The sequence below is a fragment of the Erinaceus europaeus genome, chromosome 16 (genome assembly GCF_950295315.1).
Source record: "Erinaceus europaeus chromosome 16, mEriEur2.1, whole genome shotgun sequence".
NCBI classification, from domain to species: domain Eukaryota; kingdom Metazoa; phylum Chordata; class Mammalia; order Eulipotyphla; family Erinaceidae; genus Erinaceus; species Erinaceus europaeus.
The window spans coordinates 48,066,422-48,092,386 of record NC_080177.1 but is presented as its reverse complement, the minus strand read 5'-3'; the positions used below and the strand labels follow the sequence as shown (position 1 = coordinate 48,092,386).

At 41.4% G+C, this 25,965-nt stretch overlaps 1 protein-coding gene across 8 annotated transcripts in view; it reads left to right on the top strand.

Moving 5' to 3' along the window:
- KNL1 (kinetochore scaffold 1) overlaps positions 1–13,629 on the top strand; it is an 84,950-nt gene extending 71,321 nt beyond the window's left edge. For 7 of the 8 annotated variants that reach the window (XM_060175091.1, XM_060175095.1, XM_060175092.1 and 4 more), the window contains 7 exons: positions 98–199; positions 4,309–4,409; positions 6,700–6,771; positions 7,359–7,468; positions 8,008–8,126; positions 10,305–10,427; positions 12,304–13,629. In XM_060175091.1, the coding sequence (XP_060031074.1) occupies positions 98–199; positions 4,309–4,409; positions 6,700–6,771; positions 7,359–7,468; positions 8,008–8,126; positions 10,305–10,427; positions 12,304–12,418 (742 nt within the window). In that variant the 3' untranslated portion in view covers positions 12,419–13,629. The remainder of the gene's footprint in view (positions 1–97; positions 200–4,308; positions 4,410–6,699; positions 6,772–7,358; positions 7,469–8,007; positions 8,127–10,304; positions 10,428–12,303) is intronic. The other variant, XR_009545348.1, reaches the window with a different exon arrangement.
- The last annotated feature ends 12,336 nt before the right edge of the window (positions 13,630–25,965 follow it).

Here is a 25,965-nt window from a genome sequence, read left to right as displayed (position 1 = left end):
AGCCATCTAGCTTTATGACTTCTTGAAATAAACCTTTTATTTTAGTGGAATTCAGAATTATCTAACAATAGCCTTATCTTTCTGGTTTTACCTGTAGAAATCTCTTAGAATTGGAGGTGCACAAAAAACAGACCCTTGATCAAATAAACTTAGTGAGAAAACAAACAAATGAGACTGAAGAGCTACTGGATCAACTGAGGTAAAGAAAATCAGCTTTTTGTTTTTGTTTTTTGTTTTTGTGGTGCATGGATTGAACCTGGGACTTTGGAGCCTCAGGCATGAGAGTCTCTGCATAACCATTATGATATCTACCCCGTCTCTTGTTTTTCTTTTCTAAAATAGATAGATGTTATATGACTGGGAAATGGCACAGTGAATAAAACCTCAGACTCAGAAATATGACTTTGGCATATCATGTGCCAGAGTAATGCTCTGGTTTTCTCCCTCTCTCCTCCTCCTCTTTCTATCATGAATAATCTTTTGGGGCAGGGGTAGATAGAATAATGGTTATGCAAAAAAAATATATATATATATATCAAGCCTTAGGCTCCAAAGTCCCAGTTTAAATATCCCACACCACCATAAGCCAGAGCTCTGGTCAGTGCTCTGGTAAAATAAGTAAACAAATAACAAATGATTTTTAAAAAATAAAACAGGTATTAGTTTTTGCTTTTACTGTGTGTGTGTGGTTGACGTGTTTGTAATGGTTATCACCTCTTTTTATTATTATTTATTCCCTTTTGTTGCCCTTGTTGTTTTATTGTTGTAGTTATTATTGTTGTTGTCGTTGTTGGATAGGACAGAGAGAAATGGAGAGAGGAAGGGAAGACAGAGAGGAGGAGAGAAAGCAGACCTGCTTCACCGCTTGTGAAGGGACTCCCCTGCAAGTGGGGAGCAGGGGGCTCAAACCAGGATCCTTACTCCGGTCCTTGCGCTTTGTGCCACCTGCGCTTAACCCGCTGCGCTACTGCCCGACTCCCGGTTATCACCTCTTATAGCCTATGTTACACTAGATACTCAAAGAGAGGCAGTGTGCTCATACTAAGCTAAAATGAGATAGAGCTATAGAATTAAAATTTTTAGGGGGGTGGGCAGTAGCACACATGGCGCAAAGCACAAGGATCAGCATGAGCATCCCGGTTCAATACCCTGGCTCCCCACTTACAGGGAGGTCGCTTCACAAGTGGTAAAGCAGGTTTGTAGGTGTCTTTCTCTCCCCCTCTGTTTTCCCCTCCTCTCTCCATTTCTCTCCATCGTATCCAACAACAAAGAGATCATTAACAGCAATAATAATAACGATAAAACAACAAGGGCAACAAAAGGGGGGAAAAGCCTCCAGAAGCAGTGGATTCCTGGTGCAGGCACTGAGCCCCAGCAATAACCCTGGAGGCAACAAAAAAAAAAGAGGGAGTCTGGCGGTTGTGCAGCAGGTTAAGCGCATGTGACGCAAAGTGCAAGGACCGGGGTAAGGATCCCGGTTCCAGCCTCTGGCTCCCCACCTGCAGGGGAGCCACTTGATAGGCGATGAAGCAAGTCTGCAGGTGTCTTTCTCTTCCGATCTCTGTCTTCCCTTCCTCTCTCCATTTCTCTCTGTCCTATCCAACAACAACGACATTAATAATAACTACAACAACGAAAGGGAATAAATAAATATTTTAAAACATTAAAAATGTTTAAGTATTAACATCTTATATTGGCTACAGTTGGACATGGGAGATAATATAATAGTTATGCAAACCAGATTCTCATACCTGAGACTTCCAGGTCCAAGATTCAATCTCCTGCACCGCCGTAAGCCAAAGCTGAGTAGTGCTCTTGGGGGGGATAAAAAAAAATATATATATATATGTGTGTGTGTGTGTGTGTGTGGGTGTGTGTGTGTGTGCTACAGTTGGTCTTTCAGTTCTATAACTACAGGTTGGAGTCTTTTTTCTTTCAAAGACATAAGTTTATACATTCACAATCGTTTGTGTTTTTTTTTTTTTATTTTTATTTATAAAAAGGGAACACTGACATAAACCATAGGATAAGAAGGATACAACGCACAATTCCTACCACCAGAACTCTGTATCCATCCCCTCCCCTGATTGCTTTCCTATTCTTTATCCCTCTGGGACTATGGACCCAGGGTCATTATAGGGTGCAAAAGATGGAAGGTCTGGCTTCTATAATTGCTTCCCCGCTGAACATGGGCATTGACAGGTCGATCCATACTCACAGCCTCTCTCTCTCTTTCCTTAGTGGGGCAGGGCTCTGGGTAAGTGGAGATTCAGGACACGTTGGTGGGGTCATCTGCCCAGGGAAGTCGGTTGGCATCATGTTAGCATCTGGAACCTGATGGCTGGAAAAAAGACTTAAGATATAAAGCCAAACAAATTGTTGACTAATCATGAACCTAAACGTTGGACTAGTTCAGACAAAGAGTTGGGGGAGGGGTCTCCATTTTGTAAATAGTAGGACTATTTTAGGTATATTCCAAAGATCCCATGACTATACTAGTTTTTGTTGGGTTTTTTTTTTGTTTTTTTTTTTCTTGAGCCTGACATCTGATATGCAGGTGGATCCAAGTTATTGTCTGGGGAGATGATGTCATGGCTGGTAAAAGTAATCTTATTTTTTAGACTTTTTAAATTATATTTATTTATTTATTGGATAGAAACAGTCAGAAATCAAGAGGGAAGTGGGGGATAGAGAGGGAGAAAGACAGAGAGACACGGGCAGACCTGCTTCACCACTCGAAAAGCTTTCCCCCTGCAGGTGAGGACAGGGACTCAAACCCAGGTCCTTGCACATTGTAACCTGTGCTCAACCAAGTGTGCCACCACCACCCCCTTTTTTTTTTTTAAGTGAAGGCTTTGCACATTTAGACCCTTCAGATCTGAGAAACTTTTTAAAAAGTATTTATTTATTTTAATGGAAAGAAAGATCGAGAGAGACACCAGCACATCGCTTACCTTTGGTTTATAGTGGTGCTAGGGATTGAACCTGGGGCTTCAGAGCCTCGGGCATGAAAATCTTTTTGCATAGCTATTATACTGTCTCCCTAGACCTACATTCACAGTCTTTAAATGAAATTATTGACTCCTAACCCCCCCCCAAAAAAAAAAGAAACTAGCAGGTGGCACTAGTGTTCATCAGGCAGTATCAAAAATTAACTATGGGTCAGGCAGTAGCACACCAAGTAGAGTACACACATTGCCATGCACAAGGCTTGGGTTTAAGCCCCCAGTCTCTCTCTACCTCTAGCTCCCCATCTCCCTCTCAGCTTCTCTTTTTCTATCAAAAGAGAGAGAAAGAAGAGGAGAGTGGACTAAGCCTATGGTACTTATAGATTCATTATGTAAGCCCCAACCCTGGTAGTAATAAAAAATAATTAAATAAATAAATATAAAGGACTTAACTTTCAGGATTAAAGGGGTGGCTGAGCAGTATAGCGTATGCTTGAGATGCTAGATCTGATTCCCATCACTTCATGAAAAATGGCACCTTGTCTTTTCCAATCAGTTTTTAATTTTTTAAGATGGTAAAGAAGTTCACTTTTTATTTCCACCAGAGTTATCACTGGGGCTCAGTGCCAACACTGAAAATCTTTTTATCTTATTTAATAGGACAGAGAAAAATTGAGAGGATGGGGGAAACAGGGAGAGAGAGAGACCTGCAGACCTGCTTCCCTTTTTTTTTTTTTTTCCTCCAGGGTTATTGCTGGTGCTTGGTGCCTGCACCACGAATCCACTGCTCCTAGAGGCTATTTTTTTTCCTTTTTTTTGTTGCCCTTGTTGTTTTCTTATTTTTTGGTGGTTATTATTATTGATGTCATTGTTGGGTAGGACAGAGAGAAATGGAGAGAGGAAGGGAAGACAGGGAGAAAGATAGACACCTGTAGACCTGCTTCACTGCTCATGAAGCGACTCCCCTGCAGGTGGGGAGCCGGGGGCACGAACCGGGTTCCTTAAACTGGTCCTTGCACTTCATGTCATGTGTGTTTAACCCGCTGTGCTACCGCCCAACCTCCCCTGCTTCACTTCTTGTGAAGCTTCCCCACAGCAAGTGGGCAGCACGTGCTTGAACCCCTGGCCTTGTACATAGTAACTGGGTGTGCCTCCACTCAGTCTCCTAGGTTAACATTTCTTTAAATTAATTAATTAATTAATTAATTAATTAATTAAATAAAAGGGCTTTTGGGTTGGAGAGTGTGCTGATTTACCATGGGCACAACCCAGGTTTGAGCCCAGTCTCCCCCCCCCCCCACCCCCAATGCTGTGTTCTTTTACTCTTTGTAAAAACAGTTTTTGTCTTTTCTCTCTGCAGCTTGTCTGAGTGGGATATCATCGAGTGGAATGATGATCAAGCTGTGTTCACTTTTCTTTATGACACAGTAGAGCTTACTATGACTTTTGGAGAGCAAGTAGGTAAGTAGCTAAGTAAAATAATTTCTGTGGCCCAGGTGGTACAGTGGATAAGAGGTATAAGCATGAGTTCCTAAGTTTGTTCCCTGGCATCAAGTGTGCCAGAGTGATGTTCTGGTTCTCTCTGTCTCAAATCCTGTCAATAAATGAAATCCGGATTCAGGTGGTAGCGCTGCGCGTGAAGCACACATGGCAAAGCGCAAGGACCAGCATAAGAATCCCTGTTCAAGGGAGTTGGGCAGTAGCACAGCGGGTTAAGCGCACGTGGTACAAAGCCCTAATGGACCGCGTAAGAATCCCAGTTCGAACCCCTGGCTCCCCACCTGTAGGGAAGTCACTTCACAAGCAGTGAAGCAGGTCTGCAGGTGTCTGTCTTTCTCTCCCCCTCTCTGTCTTCCCCTCCTCTCTCCATTTCTCTGTCCTATCCAACAAAGATGACATCAAGAACAACAACAATAATAACTAAAACAGTACAACAAGAAGGGCAACAAAAGGGAATAAATAAAATAATATTTTTTTTTAAAAAAAGAATCCCTGTTCGAGCCCCTGCAGGGGAGTCGCGTCACAGGCAGTGAAGCAGGTCTACAGGTGTCTATCTTTCTCTCCCCCTCTCTGTCTTCCTCCTCTCTCCATTTCTCTCTATCCTATCCAACAACAACGACATCAACAACAACAATAATAACTACAACAATAAAACAACAAGGGCAACAAAAGGGAATAAATAATTTTTTTTTAAATGTGTGTGTGCGTGTGTATGAAAATCATAGCCATTTTACTTGCATGGATCCTGAAAAAATTTGCATAAAAATTAGGAGTCAAAGGAGATCTAGATTGATTTATTAGAAATGTAGTACAGCGGGTTAAGCGCAGGTGGCGCAAAGCGCAAGGACCGGCATAGGGATCCTGGTTCGAGCCCCTGGCTCCCCACCTACAGGGTAGTCCTTTCACAGATATTGATGCAGGTCTGTAGGTGTCTGTCTTTCTCTCCCCTTCTCTGTCTCCCTTACTCTCTCCATTTCTCTCTGTCCTATCCAACAACAACAGCATCAATAACAACAACAATAATAACTACAACAATAAAACAAGGACAACAAAAGGGAATAAATAAATAATTATTAAAAAAATAGAAATGTATAGCATCTTTTTTTTCTCTCATTATATTGGGTAGTTAATGGTTTACAGTACAGTTGGTAACATATAGGTATTTATTAACATAGATTTCTCACCTCCTCCTGATAGGTATCTGCAAAACACTCCTTTTCCCAACTGAAATTCCCCCCCGGGCCCCAGCTGCCTCTTTCCCAAAGTTCTTTGCTTTGGTGCAATACACCACAGCCAATTGCAAGTGTTTTCTCTTTCTGTCCTTGTCTGTCTGTCTGTCTGTCTGTCTGTCTCTCTCTTCTTCCTCCCTTCTCCCCCCCACCTTCAGCTAAGATAGCATATGAGAATAGAATTAATCCAGAATGTCAAGTCCAAAGCAAAGGCGCAAAAGGGGCTATGTTTTGGTATGAGCAAGGAAGGTCCCTCAAAAATGTTAATGAAAAACAATCCACTAAAACAAAGTTCTGGGTTGTAGCAGTGAAGTCCAGTTAGTACCAGTGACTCTGGCCTCCAGCATTTATTTTGCTCCTGTGGCTTTCATGGGTGCACAAGTCTACTTGGACCTCTGCTTCAACTTTTGTGCTTCAGCCTACACGTTCCCTTCTTCCTCAACCTGGCTTTCATCATGCCAAAGCTTCCAGGAAGATGGCGTTAGGGCCAAGAGTTCTGTACTTATTACTTAAGTTCCACCTATGAGTGAGAGCATCTAGTAGTACTCATCCTTTTTTTTTCTTATCTCATTTAACATGATTTCCTCAATCTCCACCCAAGATGAGGGGAAGGAGATAGCTTCTTTTTTTTTTTAATTTGTTTATATTTTCCTTTTTGTTGCCCCTGTTTATTATTGTTGTAGTTATTATTGTTGTTGTTAGATAGGACAGAGAGAGATGGAGAGAGGAGGGGAAGATAGAGAGAGAGAAAGACACCTGTAGACCTGTTTCACCGCTCATGAAACGACTCCCCTGCAGGTGGGGAGCCGAGGGCTCGAACCGGGGTCCTTACGCTGGTCCTTGTGCTTAGCGCCACCTTCACTTAACCCTTTGCAGTACCACCCAACTCCCGTTTCTTTATTTTCAATATCATCAGACCATTTACCTTATACAGAGAATAACAGGATTTAGATTAACTGAGTTGCATGTGACTTAAAATTGGATAATAAAAAGAAAGATTCCCCTTTTCTGTTTCTTCCTAGTTGGTGTTCCTTTCTTGGATAAGACTTTTTATAGGAAGATCGATAATTTGAATTTTCAGTCTCTGTTAGATGGTAAGTTCAAAGATTTTAAATCACTAAAAATTTATTGGTAATTTCAAGTATAAGTGGTTCCTTGTGAGATAGGTATTATTCCCTGTTTTATAAAGTAGGAAACTACAACTCAAAGTATCTATAGGCCCAAAAGATAGCTCATTGCATAGGAGCTTTATTGATATTCACCCAAACTGGTAGAACTCTGGCTCCTCATGGAAGGGCTCTGCACCAGGGGGTTCTCTGGTGGTGAGGGGTGTCTGTGTCTGTCTGTCTGTCTGTCTCTCTCTCTTTCTCTCATATAGAAGTATATAAAAATTAGTTCAGGAACAGTGAAATTGTGTGTATGTATGGCCCTGGCACCAAACATACAAAAAGAATAAGTGTACTGAGGATTACTAAGATAGTAAGAAAAGTCAAGATTTAATCTCATGCAAGACTGACTTAAGTTCATTGCATGTATTGATTTATTTGCTTGAAATAAAATGAAAAGGATCCATGGACACGTGGTAGTTTGGAAGTATTTTTAGATTTGATAATAATTCTAGCTTGTATGTATATCAAGTATTTAAATAAGTAATGTTCAACTTTTGATTTCCCCCCCTCAGAGGATAAAGCTCCTCTTTCCACCTTGTTAGTTCATAAGCTTGTCTTCCAGTACATTATGGAACAAGGGTCCTGGAAGAAGAAATATACTACACAGCATCAGGTACCCAAGGTAAATTCTGATTTCAGTATTTAAAGAAAAATGTCGTGGTCCAGGAGGTGGCGCAGTGAATAAAGCATTGGACTCTCAAGCATGAAGTCCTTAAGTTCAATCCCCAGAAGCACATGTGCCAGAGTGATGTCTGGTTCTTTCTCTCTCCTATCCTTCTCATGAATACATAAATTCTTTATAAAAAGAAGAAAAGAAAAATGTCATCTGTCTCTAAAAGTAAAGCTGAAATTTTATGTATGTAGTAGTGAATCTTGAAGTGGTAAACATACTAAATCTAACTTTGGGAACTTTTTTCTTTTTTAATTTTTTTATTAATTTTATTTTTGAGAGAGATGCAGAGAGAGAGAGAGAGAAACACCAGAGCACTGCTCAGCTCAGACTTATGGTGGTGCCGGGGATTGAACCTGGGACTTAGGAGCCTCAGGCATGAGAGTCTGTTTGCATAACCATTATGCTGTCTCCCCCGCTGGGAACTTCTTTATAAGAGCCATAAATAATGAAATCTTTTCATGATATCTCTTTTTCCTACTTTTCATAAGATGCTTCAAGAAATCTCACTGGTAACGAGTCGTTGCAGACTTCTTGGAGAGGAGATTGAGTTTTTAAAGAGATGGGGACCAAACTATAACTTAATGAACATAGATGTGAATAATACTGAGTAAGTGTATTTAGTTCTCTAGAACTGCTATAACAAATACCAATAACTGGGTAGTTTAAATAGCATAAATATATTGTCTCACAATTCTGAAGTCTAGAAGTCTGACATTAGTGTGTCAGCAGGGTCAGTCCCTTCTGAGAACTGTGAAAGAAATCTGTTCCATGACTCCTATCTTCTTGTTCTTTGCTATTAGTCTGGTATTCTTTGTATGTATATAACTTCGTCATCTGCATTCTTCTCGTGTGCAAATCTGTGTCCAAATTTCCCCTCTAAGGACTCTGGTAATTTTGGAACTGAGCCTATAGAACTTCATCTTAACTAAATTTTCAATGACCCTATTTTCACAAAAGGCCTTATTTTAGGTTCTGGAGTTCAAAGCTTTAGTATATGAGTTTTGAGTAAACCCTGTTCAACCTATAACAATAATTCATTGAAAACTTATTAAGAAGCTGGGGAGATAGCATAGTGGTTCTGCAAATAGACATTCATGCCTGAAGCACCAAAGTTCCCAGGTTTAATCACCTGCAACAACGTAAACCAGAACTAACCAATGTTCTAGGAGAGAGACAAGAAGAAAAAAAATTTTTTTTTGATTTTGAGTGTCCATATGGTGACTCACTCAGGAGAATGCACACCCTGCCATGCTCAAGGACCTGAGTTCAAGCTCCCATCCCAACCTGCAGTGGGGGGAGCTTTACAACAGTGGAGCAGTGCAACAGGTGTCTGCCTCTTCTGTGTGTGTGTGTGTGTGTTCTCATCCTCTCTTTCCCTTCCCCTTTGTCTATCTCTATCATACATTACCATGTGTAAGGACCTGGTCCCCTCCTCCAGGGAGGAAGCTTCATAAGCAGTGTCTCTTTCTCTCTCTCTCTCTCTCTCTCTTCCTTCCCCTTTCAAATTTTCTCTGTCCTGCCTAATAAAAAATAAAAATTTAATTAAAGGAAAAAGGGGCTTCCAGGAAGGATAGATTAAAAATAAATACATAAATAAAATATTTAATTTTATTAATGACAGTGGAATAAAAAAGGACCATAATGATTTGTTTTGAATGTGATTAAAAACATTCATTTATAAGGGCTGGGTGGTGGTGCACCTAGTTGAGCACACACACTGCAGTGCATAGCACCTTCCTTCAAGCCCCTATCCCCCACCTGCAGGGCAGAAACTTCACGAGTGGTGAAACAGGGCTGCAGGTGTCTCTCTCTCTCTCCATCTCTATCTCCCCATACTCTCTCTATTTCTGGCTGTCTCTACCCAGTAATAAATAAATAGAGATTTTTAAAAACAAACAAAAAATTCATTTAATTATTTAATTTTACTAGAGCACTACTCAGCTCTGGCTTATGGTAGTGATGGGAACTGAACCTGGAACCTTTGGTGCCTCTGGCAATAAAGATTCTTTGCATAACCATTTTGCTGGATTCACCAGCCCTGTTTAAAAATACTTATTTTAATGAGAAACTGAGACTTCTGAGCCTTAGGTGTGAAAGTCTGGTGTGACTCACTACAGCATTTTCCTGGCCTGTTCCAAATGTCTTTACCCTTTGTTCATTGACAGGGGAAATAATTTTTGGCTCAGAGAGAAAGTTAACCAGGTACAATGTGTGCCTTGTCATTATTACATAGCCTACATTTAAGTCCCAAGACCACATGCAAGGTGTTATGACACTGGAGGTGCAGTGTTTCTATCCCTTTCTGTCTCTATCTCTATCTGAATGAAAAAGTAGCCCAGAACTCGGGCGGTAGCACAGCAAGTTAAGTGCACATGGTGCAGGGCACAAAGAACAATGTAGGGATCCCAGTTTAAGCCCCAGGTTCCTCACCTGCAGGGGGGTTGCTTCACAAGTGAAGCAGATCTGCAGGTATCTATCTTTCTCTCCTTCTCTCAGTCTTCCCCTCCTTTCTCGATTTCTAATAACAATAGTGATTTAAAAAAGGGGGGGGGCAACAAAAAATAGCCTCCAGGAGCAGTGGATTCATAGTGTAGGCACTGAGCCCCAGTGATCACCCTGGAGGTGAGGCAAAAAAAAAAAGTAGCCTAAAGATGTGGATATGCACATATGGGAGACCCCAACTTAGCAAAAGGAAAAAAATTTGCACACAAGTTTCACATGGAAACTGTTGTTTGTTCTATTTTTTTACTTCATATTTTTTAACTGAGGCTCTTGTCTTTTACAGATTAAAGCTTTTATTCTCTAGCTCTGCAGCATTTACAAAGTTTGAGATAACTTTGTCTCTCACAGCTAATTATCCATCTGTACAGTTACCTTTATCCATTCACATTCACCTTGGAGACATTGGGTGAGTACAAAACCAACAGGATATGACTTCCTTGTGTTAGATCATTTGAAAAGTTTTTTTTTTTAATTTCTTTATTGGGGAATTAATGTTTTACATTCAACAGTAAATACAATAGTTTGTATATGTATAACATTCCCCAGTTTCCCATATAACAATACAACCCCCACTAGGTCCTCCGTCATCCTTCTTGGACCTGTATTCTCCGCATCCACCCCAGAGACTTTGGTGCAATACGCCAATTCCATTTCAGGTTCTACTTGTGTTTTTTTGTTGTTTTTTTTTCTGATCTTGTTTTTCAACTTCTGCCTGAGAGTGAGATCATCCCATATTCATCCTTCTATTTCTGACTTATTTCACTTAAAATGAATTTTTCAAGGTCCATCCAAGATCGGCTGAAAACGGTGAAGTCACCATTTTTTACAACTGAGTAGTATTCCATTGTATATATATATACCACAACTTGCTCAGCCACTCATCTGTTGTTGTACACCTGGGTTATGAAAAGTTTCTGAGACCTAGGAAATGGCTCAGTGAATAAAGTATAGAATTCTCAACCATAAGGTCTTGAATTTGATCCCCAGTGTCACATGTGCCAGAGTGATGTTCTGGTTTTTCTCTCAAATAAGATAGATAGATAGGTGGTCCAAGAGGTGGCGCAGTGGCTAAGGCACTAGACTCTCAAGCATGAAGTCCTGAGTTCAATCCCCAGCAGCACATGTACCAGAGTGATGTCTGGTCCTTCCTCTCTCTCTCTCTCTCTCCCCTTCTCTCATATCTTTCTCATTAATAAATAAATAAAATATTAAATATATAGAGAGAGATAGATGAATGGATGGATACATAGAAACATACAAAAACTCATGGTCCAGGAGGTGGTGCAGTGGATAAAGCACTGGACTCTCAAGCATGAGGTCCTGAGTTCAATCCCTGGCAGCACATGTACCAGAGTAATGTCTGGTTCTTTCTCTCCTCCTTTCCCATTAATAAATAAAGTACATAAAAAAAAAAAAAAAAAAACCTCCCTGAAAGTGCTCAGCAAATAGACCACAATGAAAGTAAAATGTCATTTTGAAGAAGTTGTTCTTTTAAAGTCAGTGACCTATATTGCTATCTAGTCATTGCTAAGAGACTGGTTGGTCTATTCTTTTATACTTGCTTATTTATTTTATTTATTTATTGGATAGAGACAGAGCAATCAAGGAAAGGCAGAGATAGAGAGGGAGAAAGACAGAGACACCTGCAGTAGTGCTTTACAACTCCAGAAGATTCTCTCCTGCAGGTAGGGATCAGACCCTTGAACACTGGTCCTTTTGCATTGTAACATGTCCACTCAACAAAGTGTGCTACCACCTGGCCCCCTTGCTTTATTTTTTAAACAATCCTACCTAAACTATTAACCAAGAAGGTAAAAATTTCACATAAGCTTCACCCATATCACATATAAACTTTCATGGTCTTTAAAAAACAAAACTGTTGGGAGTTGGGCACAGCAGGTTAAGCGCACATGGTGCAAAGCACAAGGTCTGGCATAAGGATCCCGGTTCAAGTCCCTGGTTCCCCACCTGCAGGGGAGTCCCTTCACAGGTGGTGAAGCAGGTCTACAGGTGTCTATCTTTCTCTCCCCCTCTCTGTCTTCCCCTCCTCCCTCCATTTCTCTCTGTCCTATCCAACATCGACGACATCAACAACAATAATAACTACAACAATAAACAGCAAGGGGAATAAATAAATATATATTTTTTTAAATGTCACCTAAACTGTGCAGTTATAGTGCTTTTCTCAGTTTAGTCTGTTTAAGTATTCATACTCAATATTTGGTAAATGTTCAGGCTATTTATAGATTATCTAGCATAAACTATTATTTTGTTATTTATAGCAAAGATGAAATCACTGCTGTTCTGTCTAAAGTGCCACAGAAGGACAACTACCTCAAGAATGTGGTCAAGCACATTTACCAAGATCTGCTTCAGGACTGCCATTTCTCCCCCTAGACCCATGGGCCACAGCTATAACAAGCAATTACAATGTACTTAATGATACTATGTCAGAGTTTCCTTTGTTGTTTAATCTTTGTTTTTACATCATAGATAGAAGCCTAGTAAAATTCCTTTTGATGATATTACAGTTTACAATATGATTTGTAAGTTTTTACAGTAAGAAATGATCAAAGACCTTCAATAACCTGCTGTCTGCTTGTTCACTTTTCTAGTAAAGGTTTAAGTAGAACACTTAGAAGAAAATTCTCCTGGGAGTCAGGCTGTAGCACAGCGGGTTAAGCGCAGGTGGCGCAAAGCACAAGGACCGGCATAAGGATCCTGGTTTGAACCCTGATTCCCCACCTGCAGGGGAGTCGCTTCACAAGCGGTGAAGCAGGTCTGCAGGTGTCTATCTTTCTCTCCTCCTCTCTGTCTTCCCCTCCTCTCTCCATTTCTCTCTGTCCTATCCAACAACGACAACAACAATAAAACAACAAGGGCAACAAAAGGGAATAAATAAATAAAATAAATATTAAAAAAATAAAAAGAAAAAAAAGAAAATTCTCCTAACTGAAGCAGTACTCTATCCTTTGTTATATGCTATAAATCGTAACTTTTAAGTCCAAGAGGAGGAATCACCACTAAAAAACTTTAACTATTTCCCCATATATAGAATTATGATTTCTAGGTTGCTTTGCATCTGCCTAGCAGATATATCTGGAATACAGACAAGTCTGTTTACAAACTACTCATTCTCCTTTTTTCCATTGCAGACATACTACTGAGTTATTGGGAAAGTTATGACATATTTTGTTGTTTTTCTATGCAAAAATGCATCATATTTCTGACAACTCAAGAGAATAATAGTACTCAACTACTGCAATGGTTGTCATCTTTTCTGGAGGGGGCCTGGCATTCTTTTATTATATAGTATCAGTGTTTTCTCAATAAGTATAATTTTGACCCAACATATGTATAAATATATTTTTTTTCTTGTGATACATTAAGATCAAGAAAAATGTGTGTGCTTGTGTGTGTGTTATGTATAGCAGAGCTGGTGAAGTGACTCAGCTGTAGAGCACTGACTCAGCATATGTGAGGCTTAAGGGTTATCTCTACACCAAATGAGAACAATTAGGAGAAACGTGTTGGTGTTGGAGCAGTGATCTGCACTCACACTCATATGTGCGCTCTCTCCAAAATAAAAGAAGGTACTATGGAGCTGACTGTACTGTGGAGCTGACTCAGTATTAAAACATGCATTAAGACCCTAAATTCAATCTCTAGCTCAATGTTAAGAAAATAATAGGGGCCAGGTGGTGGCGCACCTGGTTGAGCGCATGTGTTACAATGCCCAAGGACCCAGGTTCAAGCCCCCGGTCCCCACTTGCAGGGGGAAAGCTTCACAAGTGGTGAAGCAGTACTACAAGTGTCTCTCTGTCTCTCTTTCCCCCACCCCCTCAATTTCTGGCTGTATGTATCCAATAAATAAAGGTGGGAGTCAGGCGGTAGTGCAGTGGGTTAAGTGCAGTTGGCACAATCACAAGGACTAGAGTAAGGATACTGGTTTGAGCCTCCAGCTCCCCACCTGCAGGGGAGTCGCATCACAAATGGTGAAGCAGGTCTGCAGGTGTCTTTCTTTTCCCTTCTCTGTCTTCCCCTTCTCTCTCCATTTCTCTCTGTCCTATCCAACAACAATGACATCAATAACAACTACAACAATAAAACGAGCAACAAAAGAATAAATATTTTTAAATAAAGATAATAAAACAATAAAGGTATACTTTTCTGCATTAGCAGTTACCATTTTTCTAAAGATGCTTTTTAAACATTTTTATCCTTTCATTTAAAATATAATTTATTTATTTGATAAAGAAATTGAGAAATAAGAGGAAGATAGAGAAAGAGAGGCACCTTTAGCACTGCTTCACCACTCAGGAAACTTCCCCCAGTAGTGGGGACCATGGGCTTGAAGCTGGAGCCTTCCACTTCATTATATGTGCACTCAGTCAGGTGCACCACCACCCAGCCCCCAATGTCTTAATTTTATATACAGAATTTTTTTTTTTGCCTCCAGGGTTATAGCTGGAGCTCGGTGCCTGCAATACAAATCCACTGCTCCTGTAGGACATTTTTTCCATATATATATATTTTTTTTTTTTTTTGAGAAGGGAGGGAAAGAGAGAGAAAGAGAAAGGCAGACCTGCTTCACCGCTTGTGAAGCAACCACTATGTTGGGGAGCCAGGGGCTTGAAATAGAATCCTTGTGTGGGTCCTTGCACTTCCTACTATGTGCACTTAACCTGGGTTGCTTGGCCCCCTGATTTTTTTAAATATTTATTCCTTTTTTGTTGACCTTGTTTTATTGTTGTAGTTTTTTTTATTGATGTCGTTGTTGGATAAAACAGAGAAATGGAGAGAGATGGGGAAGACAGAGAAGGGGAGATAAAGTCACACCTGCAGACCTGCTTCATCGCTTGTGAAGCGACTCCCCTGCAGGTGGGGAGCTGGGGCTAGAACCAGGATCCTTAAACCGGTCCTTGCGCTTTGCTCCTCGTGCGCTTAACCCTGACTCCCAATTTTTTTTTCATACAACTTTATATGTTTCAAGTCTCTAGATTCTGTAGATGAGTGCAATTATCCTGTAATTGTCTTTTACTTTTTACTTCACTTAGCATAATCACTTCAAGGTCCATACATTTTGTGCTGGTACTCGTGTGGATCAGAAGTAAGCCATACTGGCCTCTTGTGTTAGCTCTATGGCTAACAACAGGAAAAGACCAGGAGACCATTTAGTCACAAACAATCCATTTATTGCACAGAAGGCAGGGTTTAAATAGCAGAAGGGAACAAAGGATATTTTTCACATTTGGCGGTAAGGGTGGACTTTGAAAGGTCAGAACCCCCATGGTGTAGGTTCTAAGGAATGATTAGTGGCAATTGGGTAAGAGTCAAATAGCTGAAGGTGTTTAGAAGGACATGTTAATTATCTCAACAAGGGAGAAGCAGAGTATAGCCTTGAAGGAAGATAGAGTAGTTAAATCAAAGTGGAGGAGGGGTTTAAGGAAATAGGAAGAGCCTTTTGGTCAAGGCAGAATGTGTGATCACAGCAGGTGAACTATAGTGAACTTTAAACCATTTGGTTTATAACAAGGAAATGAGTTAAGTGTTAGGGGGTATAGGTTCTTGTGATGCTTGGGAGACTGACAAGGGGAAACTGAGTCAGGAAAGCTTTTCCCTCCATGCTCAATCCATGGAAGGGAGAGGCTGACAGGTGGGGTATCTTTTCAGACCTCCCATCTCTATGATGGGAGTTCCCCTATGCTCTTACCATGCTTTCACAACCCCTCACCAGAGGACACATCTTGACTTGAATAAAATCCTATCCAGAGTTTTCATTTTTATTTTAGTTTCTATTTTAATTACTAATGAGAAATCTAGGATAGAGAGCAAGAACCAGACATCACTCTAGTACTTGTGCTGCCAGGGACTGAACTCAGGACCTCATGCTTGAGAGTAATGTTTTATCCACTGCACCACCTCCCTGACCACCAGAATTTTTATTATCTTTATCAGATAGAGAAAGCCAGAAATTGAGAGGAATAGGGAGATAGGGAGAGAGACAGACACCTGCAGCCCTGCTTCACCACTCGTGAAGCTTTCCCTCTGCAGGTGGGGGCCGGTGTTCAAACCCAGTCATTGTGCACTAGAATATGTGCACTCAACCAGGTACACCACCCAGCTCCCCAGAACTTTTATATTAAACTAAGACAATGTATTGTTTAATTGTTTAGAGTACTGTTGAAACATATTTCCTTTGGGTTTTTTTGTTTGTTTGTTTTATTTACTTGATAGGACAGAGATACTGAGAAGGGAAGGGGAAGTAGAGAAGGAGAGAGAAACATCTGTAGTTCTATTACACCACTAGTGAAGCTTTCCCCCTGCAAGTGGAGTCCAGGAGCTTGAATCTTAGGCATGATAGTGTAACCACTCGACTGAGCACATCACTGTCCAGCCCCTGATAATTTATATTTTAAGCTAATCCACTTTATATTTTAGAATCACACTGAAGTTCTATGGGTTCCATAGTGTTATCTTCCTTGTTGACTGATTGTTACTTTTGAGTTACTAGTCAGGTCATTTTGAGGCCAGGAGATAGTTTGTCTAGTACGGCATAGTGCCTTACCATGCACGAGACCCTAGGTTCAAGCTTTTGCACCACATGGGTACAACATGGATGGTACCTGGGGAGGTCCACAGATGTTGGAACAGTGCTGTAGAATTCTCTGTCTCTCCCTCTTTCTCTAAAAATGGAAGAATGAAGACAGTTGGCCCAAGGGATCAATGCTAATCAGTAGTGTCACACATATGACTCTGGTGCTTACCCTTGGAAATTGAATTCAGGACTTAATGCTGGTGAGACCAACGTTTTGTCTAGGCCACTCTGGTTCCATGTTTAAAGAAAAAAAAGTTACATCTAATTTTTTTCTTCTTTTTGCCTCCAGGATTATCACTGGGGCTCAGTGGGAGGCCATTTATCCTATTTTGTTGCCCTTGTTGGATAGGACAGAGAGAAATTGAGAGAGGAGGTGAAGACTGATAGACACCTGCAGACCTGCTTCACCACTTGTGAAGCGACCCCCCCCCCCCCCCCGTGGGGAGCTGTGGGCTCGAACCGGGATCCTTAGACTGGTCCTTGCACTTTGCACCATGTGTGCTTTAACTTGCTACTGCCCAGTCCCTACGTCTAATCTTCCTTTACAATTCATCTTTCTCAGCTTTCTTTTTTAAATTTTAGGTTCATAATTAATAATTTGTTTGGCTTTGTATATTAACTCTCTGTCAACCACCAGGTTCCAGATGCTAGCATGATGCCGACCAGACTTCCCTGGACAGACAACCCCACCAATGTCTTGGAGCTCTGCTTCACCAGAGCCCTTCCCCACTAGGGAAAGAGAGAGACAGGCTGGAAGTATGGATCGACCTGTCAACACCCATGTTCAGCGGGAAAGTAATTACAGAAGCCAGACCTTCAACCTTCTGCATACCACAATTGGGCCCATATTCCCAGAGGGTTAAAGAATAGGAAAGTTATCAGGGGAGGGAGGAGAGGGGATACGGAGTTCTGGTGGTGGGGATTGTGCGAAGTTGTACCCCATAGTTGTATCCTATGGTTTTGTCAATGTTTCAGTTTTATAAATACAAAATTAAAAAAAAATAAAGATAATTTTTTTTAAAAAATGGAAATACAAGACTATAGGCTAAGAGAGGTACAATTCCCACTACTAAAACTCCATATTCAATCCCTTGATGGCTTTCTTATTTATTTTTCTTTTTTTTTAAATTAATTTATTTATTTAAGAAAGGAGACATTAACAAAATCATAGGATTGGGGGGGTACAACTCCACACAATTCCCACCACCCAATCTCCATATCCCATCCCCTCCCCAATAGCTTTCCCATTCTCTATCCCTCTGGGAGCTGGACCCAGGGTCACTGTGGGTTGCAGAAGGTGGGAGGTCTGGTTTCTGTAAATGCTTCCCCGCTGAACGTGGGCTTTATTTATTTTTAGACTTTATTCATAAGAAAGATCAGAGAGAGAGAACCAGGCATCACTCTGGTACATGTGCTGCCAAAAATTAAACTCAGGACCTAATGCCTGAGAGTCCAATGCTTTATCCACTGTGCCACCTCCTGGACCACAGCTTTCTTATTCTTTATCCCTTTGGAAGTATGGACCCAGGGTTATTATGGGATGCAGAAGGTGGGAAGTCTGGCTTCTGTAATTGCTTCCCTCTGAAGATAGGCATTGACAGGTTGATCCATACTCCCATCCTGTCTCTCTCTTTCCCTAGTAGAGTAGGGATCTGGGGAGGTGGGGCTCCAGGATAGCTTGGTGGGGTCGTCTGCGCAGGAAAGTCAAGTTGGCATCATGATAGCGTCTGGAACCTGATGGCAGATACCTCTAATTTTAAAGAGGGAGGGAGAGACCAGAACACCCAACTCTACATGCAGTTCCAGGTATTGAAGCAAGGGCCTTATGAGTTCAAGTCCTATACTCTATCTGCCAAGACACTTCTCCAATTACTACATGACCTTTAAACTCAAACTTCAACATGAACTCATTTGCTAAAAAAATTAAGATGTAGGGAGTCAGGCAGTGGGTTAAGCTCAGGTAGTGCAAATCACAAGGACCAGCATAAGGATCCCGGTTTGAGCCCCCAGCTCCCCACCTGCAGGGGAGTCACTTCACAAACACTGAAGCAGGTCTGCAGGTGTCTGTCTTTCTCTCCCCCTCTGTCTTTCCCTCCTCTCTCCATTTCTCTCTGTCTTAACAATGATGACATCAATAACAACAATGAAAAAGAACAAGGGCAACAAAAGGGAAAGTAAATATTTTAACATTTTTAAAAATAAAAAATAATTAAGATAAAAAATAATTAAGATAACCTCTGGGGCAAGGTTATGATGATCTATGAAAACACCAATAAAGCGAAATCAAGATAGCCAAGCTATCAGAAATAATTTAGGAAATTGTCAAGAAATTTGAACAAATACAAACAGCTGAAATTAGCATAGAAAAATGGATTAACCGGCCAGTCAACACCCATGCTCAACAGGGAAGCAATTACAGAAGCCAGACCTTCCATCTTCTGCAACCCACAGTGACCCTGGGTCCATGCTCCCAGAGAGATAGAGAATGGGAAAGCTATCAGGGGAGGGGGTGGGATATATGGAGATTGGGTGGTGGGAATTGTGTGGAGTTGTAACCCTCCTACCCTATGGTTTTGTTAATTTATCCTTTCTTAAATAAATAAATAAATAAATAAGGAAATTCAAAAAGAAAAAAGAAAAATGGATTAAGATAGAAATTCATGATCTCAAAGACTCAATTGGATAGATATGAGAAAATGAAAATGTAAAATGCATAGCTACAGTGTTTGAAGGATATTTTGCATTCCACTTGCAAGTCAAGGAAACAGGCTTACCCAATTAGAAGAGAGAACATCAGGAATAGAAAACAAAACAATCTGGAGTCATGCGCAGCAGGTTAAGCGCATGTGGCACAAAGCACAAGGACCCTGTAAGGATCTCTGATCAAGCCCCCAGCTCCCCACCTGAGGGGAGTCACTTCATAAGTGGTGAAGCAGGCCTCCAGGTGTCTATCTTTCTCTCCCCCTGTCTTCCTCTCCTCTCTTCATTTCTCTCTGTCCTACCCAACAACGACATCAATAACAACAATAAAACAAGAAGGGCAACAAAAGGAAATAAATATTTTTAAAAATTAAAAAAAAAAAATGACCATACTCTGACTTTAAAGTGGAAGAGGGGGGAAAAAAAGCTTAGAAAAAATGAAACAACTCTTCTTTTTTTTTTCAATTTTTTAAATATTTATTCCCTTTTGTTGCCCTTGTTTGTTTTTTTGTTTTGTTTTGTTTTGTTATTAGGGAATTAATGTTTTATATTCAACAGTAAATACAACAGTTTGAACGTGCATAACATTTCCCAATTTCCCATATAACAATACAAACCCCACTAGTCCTCTTTTCATCTTTTTGGACCAGTATTCTTTGGTGCCATATGCCAATTCCAGTTCAGGTTCTACTTGTGTTTTCTGATCTTGTTTTTCAACTTCTGCCTGAGAGTGAGATCATCCCATCTTATTGTTTTATTGTTGTAGTTATTATTGTTGGTGGTGGTGGTGTCGATATTGGATAGGACAGAGAGAAATGGAGAGAGGAGGGGGAAACAGAGAGGGGCAAAGAAAGACACCTGCAGACCTGCTTCACCGCTTGTGAAGCGACTCCCCTGCAGATGGGGAGCCAGAGGCTTCAACCAGGGATCCTTATGCTGGTCCTTGCGCTTTGCGCCAGCCACGTGCACTTAACCCGCTGCGCTACCGCCTGACTCCCATGAAGCAACTCTTAAAAAGTGTATCTTTCTCTCTGTATCCCTCTTTCACTAAAAATAAATAAAATAAAAAAATTTTTAAATCTCATTAAATATTTAGAGCTGGGGAGATGGCATAATGGTTCTACAAGACTCCTGCCTGAAGCTCTGAGGTTCAAGGTTCAGTGCCGAATTGAGCAATGCACTGGTATTTCTCTCTCATCTTACCCTCTGTGCTTCTCATTAAAATAAATATTTAAAAAGCTAAATATTTAATAACAATTATGGGATGGTCAGGAGTGTTATAACTGGTTGAGCATACATGTTACCATGTCCAAGGACCTGGGTTCAAGTCCCTGCTCCACACTTGCAGGGGGAACACTTTATGAGTGGTGAAGCAGATCTGCAATTATCTCTCTCTCTCTCTCTCCTTTCCTCTCCATTTCTCTCTGTCCTATCATATAAAATAGGGGGAAAAAAGAAAAAAAAAAAAAAAAAATGGCTGAAGGGGCAGTGACTCATAGTGCCAGTACCAAGCCCTAGCAATGACCCTGGTGGCAAAAATTTATGTGTGTACATGTGTGTGTGTATATATATATATATACTTTTTTTTCTCAGAAGAAAGAAGAATGGAGCAGAAACCATATTCACAGAAATAATAACATCATTCCAAGTCTGGGATGTAGATACAAAAGAAGAGGAAAAAACTCCCAAATTCCCAATCTTCAAATAAACCTACACCAAGATACATCATTGTGAAATTATTAATAAATATTTTTTCCAAGCATTCCAGGGAAAAGAAAGCAACTTATAAAGGCAGCACAGACTTATATCAGACTTCATAGCAGGAACCATGAAGGCCAGGAAAGAGAGGGGTGTTAAAAGACAACTGGTAGCCATACATACTTCACCTTGTAAGATTATCATTCAAGTATGAAGTACCAGAGGGAGTCGCGCTGTAGTGCAGCGGGTTAAGTGCACGTGGCGCCAAGCGCAAGGACCAGCATAAGGATCCCAGTTCCAGCCTCCAGCTCCCCATCTGCAGGGGAGTCGCTTCACACGCGGTGAAGCAGGTCTGCAGCTGTCTATCTTTCCCTCCCCCTCTCTGTCTTCTCCTCCTCTCTCCATTTCTCTGTCCTAACAACAATGACATCAATAACTACAATAGAACAAGGGCAACAGAAAAGGAAAATAAATATTAAAAAAAAAAAAAAAAAACAGTACCAGAGTGGTCCGGGAGGTGGCGCAGTGGACAAAGCATTGGACTCACAAGCATGACGTCCTGAGTTCCATCCCCTGCAGCACATTACCAAAGTAATGTCTGGTTCTCTCTTTCTCCTCCTGTCTTTCTCATAAATAAATAAAATATTTTTAAAAAACTACCAGATATACAAAAACTAAAGCACTTTTTCATTACCAGACTTGGTTTGCAAGAATTACTGAAAAATAAAAACAAGGGGGCTGGGCGGTACAGCGCCTGTTTAAGCACGCATAATACTATGCACAAGCATCCCAGTTTGAGGCCCCGCTCCCCACCTACAGTAGGGAGCACTTCCCAAGTGGGGAAGCAGGTCTATAGTTGTCTTATTTTCTCTCTTTATCTTCCCTCTCAATTTTTCTGTCCTATTGAATAAAATAGAAAAGAGAGAGAAAGAAAAATGGCTGCACCATTAAAGAAAGATAGAAACAGGCTGGGGGTATATATCAACCTGCCAATGTCCATGTCCAGCAGAAAAGCAATTACAGAAGCCAGATCTTCCACTTTCTGCACTTCAAGAATTTTGGTTCACACTCTCAGAAGGGGTAAATGTTATGTGAATGATGACCAGAGAGCTTTGAACACCAGGACCTGCAGAAGAAGACAGAAAAACAAAACAAAAAAAAAAGACAATCGGCTGTACAGCAGGTTAAATGCACATGGCGTGAAGCGCAAGGATCAGCATAGGAATCCCAGTTTGAGCCCCTGGCTCTCCACCTGAGGTGCAGGGGGGGAGGTCACTTTACAAGTGGTGAAACAGGTCTGCAGGTGTCTTTCTCTCCCCCTGTCTTCCCGTCCTCTCTCAATTTCTCTCTGTTCTGTCCAACAACAACCAGCAATGGCAACAATAAAAATTAGAGCAACAAAATGGGGAAACTGTCCTCCAGTAGGAGTGGATTTGTAACAAAAAAGACACTCAGAAGTAGTAGGTGTGACTTAGGAAGGCAGGATCATGGTTATATATATATATATATATATATATATATATATATATTCAACCCATTTATGACCTTGGGAGAATTAACACAGTTTCCGGTGGAGGGAATAGGGACACAGAACATTATACAAAGGTGAAGGAACTGACCTAAACCATTGCTGAAGTGTCCCACAAACTCCCCCCACCAAAACTGTGGCTACAAGAGGCAGTGTTTTTCCAGTCACAGTGTTGGATGGAAAGGCACTTCACCTCTGCTGAATTGACTGAATCCTTTTCACCTATCAGAGCTAAGTGCTGAATTCTACATGTGTATCACACATACACACACAAACACATATGGCTGTTGGGTATTACCCCGTATCATTACCTCACCCCTAAAGCAGCTAGGAATCTACTTTTATTTATTTATTGAAGAGACAAAAAAATTGAGAGTGAAAAGGAAGATAGACACCTGTAGCACTGCTTAACTGCTAAAGAAGCTTCCCCCTAAAGGTGAGGACTGGGGGCTTGAACCCAAGTCCTTGAGCATGGTAACCAGGTGTGCTACCCAGCCCCACAATTTACTTTATTAGTGTTTTAATAGTGATTGACAAGATTGTAGGATAAGAGGGGTAAAATTCCATATAATCCCCACCACCAGAGTTCCATATCCCATCCCCTTCACTGGAAGGTTCCATATTCTTTTTATTATTTATTTATTCATTCCCTTTTGTTGCCCTTGTTTTTTGTTTTTTTATTACCAGGGCACTGTTCATCTCAGGCTTATGGTGGTGCAGGGGATTGAACCTGGGCTTTGGAGTCTCAGGCATGAGAGTCACTTTGCATAACCATTATGCTATCTACTCTCTGCCCTGTTTTATTGTTGTTATTATTGTCATCATTGTTGGATAGGACAGAGAAATGAAGAGAGAAGGGGAAGACAGAGGGGGAGAGAAAGATAGACACCTGCAGACCTGCTTCACGGCTTGTGAAGTGACTCCCCTGCAGTTGGGGAGCTGGCCCTAACCGGGATCCTTCCGCCGGTCCTTGTGCTTTGCGCCACCTGCGCTTAACCCGCTGCGCTACCGCAGGACTCCCAGGTTCCATATTCTTTATTCCTCTGGGAATATGAATCAAAAGTCTTTATGAGAATCTACTTTCTATCAGCATAAATTTGCCCACTCTGAACATTTTCTTTCTTCCTTCCTTCATTATTTATGAGAAAGAGAACCAGAGCATCATTCTGGTTTAGCCAGTGCTGGGGATCAAACCTGGGATCATCACACTTGCAAGTCATGTGTTCTCCCAGTGAACCACCTCTTAACTGCAATCTGAACTTTTTTTGTTTTTGTTTTGCCACCAGGGCTATTGCTGGGGCTTGGTACTAGCACTACAAATTCACATCAGGTGGCAATTTTTCTTTCTTCCTATTTTAATGGATAGGACAGATAGAAATTGAGAGGAGAGGGAGAGAAGGACACTTACAGACTTCCTTCACTGCTGGTCAAGCATCCCGCGCTGCAGTTGTGGAGTGGGGTTTGAACCTGATACACCATTGCCTGATGTCTCTCTCTCTTTTGCCTCCTGGGTTATTGCTGGAGCTTGGTGCTGGCACTATGAATCTACCATTCCCAGTAGCCATTTTCTCCATTTTTGTTTTTCCTTCCTATTTTATTCTATAGGACAAAAAAAAAAAACTGACAGGTGAGGGGGTAGATTCTAGAGAGGAAGAGGAAGATAGACACCTGAAGACCTGCTTCACCACTTGGGAAGTGTCCTCGCTGCTGGTGGAGAGCAGGGCTTGAATCCCAGTCCTTGCTCATAGTACAATGTACGCTTAACCGGGTGTGCCATCACCTGGACTCCTCAATTATTCTTCTTTGTCTTATCATCCACATGACCAACAAGGTTGTTGAGCTTAGAGGAATTCCACTGAGAATGAAATCAAAGAACTTATAATTTTTTTTTTTCTTACCAGAACACTGCTCAGCTCTGGCTTATGGTAGTATGGGGGATTGAACCTGGGACTCTGTAGCCTCAGGCATGAGTCTCTGCATAAACATTATGCTATCTACCCTCTGCTCAAGAATTTATAACTTGGGGGTGGGTGGGTGGAGAGAATACAGGTCCAAGAAGGATGACAGAGGACCTGGTGGGGGTTGTACTGTTACATGGGAAACTCGGGAATGTTATGCATGTACAAAATATTGTATTTACTGTTGAATGTAAAACATTAATTCCCCAATAAAGAAATTTTAAAAAATTGTAACTTTTGAAAGGATATTAAAGGCAAGAACTTAAGCAGGACTTGGTAAGGATAATGCAGGGATTAATAAAACCTCTCCTTTAAAAACATTTTTTTGGGGGGTCGGGCGGTAGCCCAGCGGGTTAAGCGCACGTGGCGCAAAGCACAAGGACTGGAGTAAGGATCCCGGTTTGAGCCCCGGCTCCCCACCTGCAGGGGAGTCACTCCACAGGCATTGAAGCAGGTCTATCTTTCTTTTCTAGCTTGTGTCTATCTTTCTTTTCCCCCTGTCTTCCCCTCCTCTCTCCATTTCTTTCTGTCCTATCCAACAATAAACGACATCAGCGGCAATAATAATAAACACAACAAGGCTACAACAAAGGTAACAAAAGGGGGGGGGAAGGCCTCCAGGAGCAGTGGATTCACAGTGCAGGCACTGAGCCCCAGCAATAACCCTGTAGGCAAAAAAAAATTTTTTTTCTAATATTTAAAAGAGACAGACATCAAGAAGGGAGGGGATAGAGGGAGAGAGACAGCCATCTGTAGGCCTGCTTCACTGCTCATGAAGCTTTCCCCCTGCAGGTGGGGACCAAGGACTTGAACCTGGGTCCTTGTGTACTGTAATGTGAGTGCTTAAATGTGCCACCACCCTGCCCCCCTTCTCTCCCCTCTCTATCCATCCTTTATTCTCTTCCTTTCTGAAGTAGAGCAGGTATCTCTCTGTCTCTCTACTTCCCCCTTCCCCTCAATTTCTGGTTGTCTGTATCCAATAAATAAATAATTGATTTTCAGCCACACTCATTCCTCTAAGAGACTGTTTAGAGTCTGACAGCCACCATGGCTATCACTGGGGTTTAGTACTTACACAATGAATTCATCGCTCCCAGGGCCCCCCTTTTTTCCCCTAACCCAGAGCACCACTCAGCTTGTGCCTCTGGTGGTGCTGGGAGTTAAACCTGGGGCCTTGGAGCTTTAGGAATGAATAAAGAAAAAAAATTTTTTTTTCTTTATCAGAAAGAGACAAATTGACAGAGGAGGTGGGACAGAGAAAGACACCTGCAGCCCTACCTCACTACTCCTGAAGCTTCCCCCTGCAGGTGGGGGCCAGGCACTTGAACCCGGTTTCTGGCTACAACTCCACGTCTTCACAGCCGTCTACTTATCTCTCCCTCACCCAGGACACCCGGTTGCTCCTCTTAAACTGGAATCACAGTCACACTTCTACTAAAAGATACCGATATTCACCTCCCCA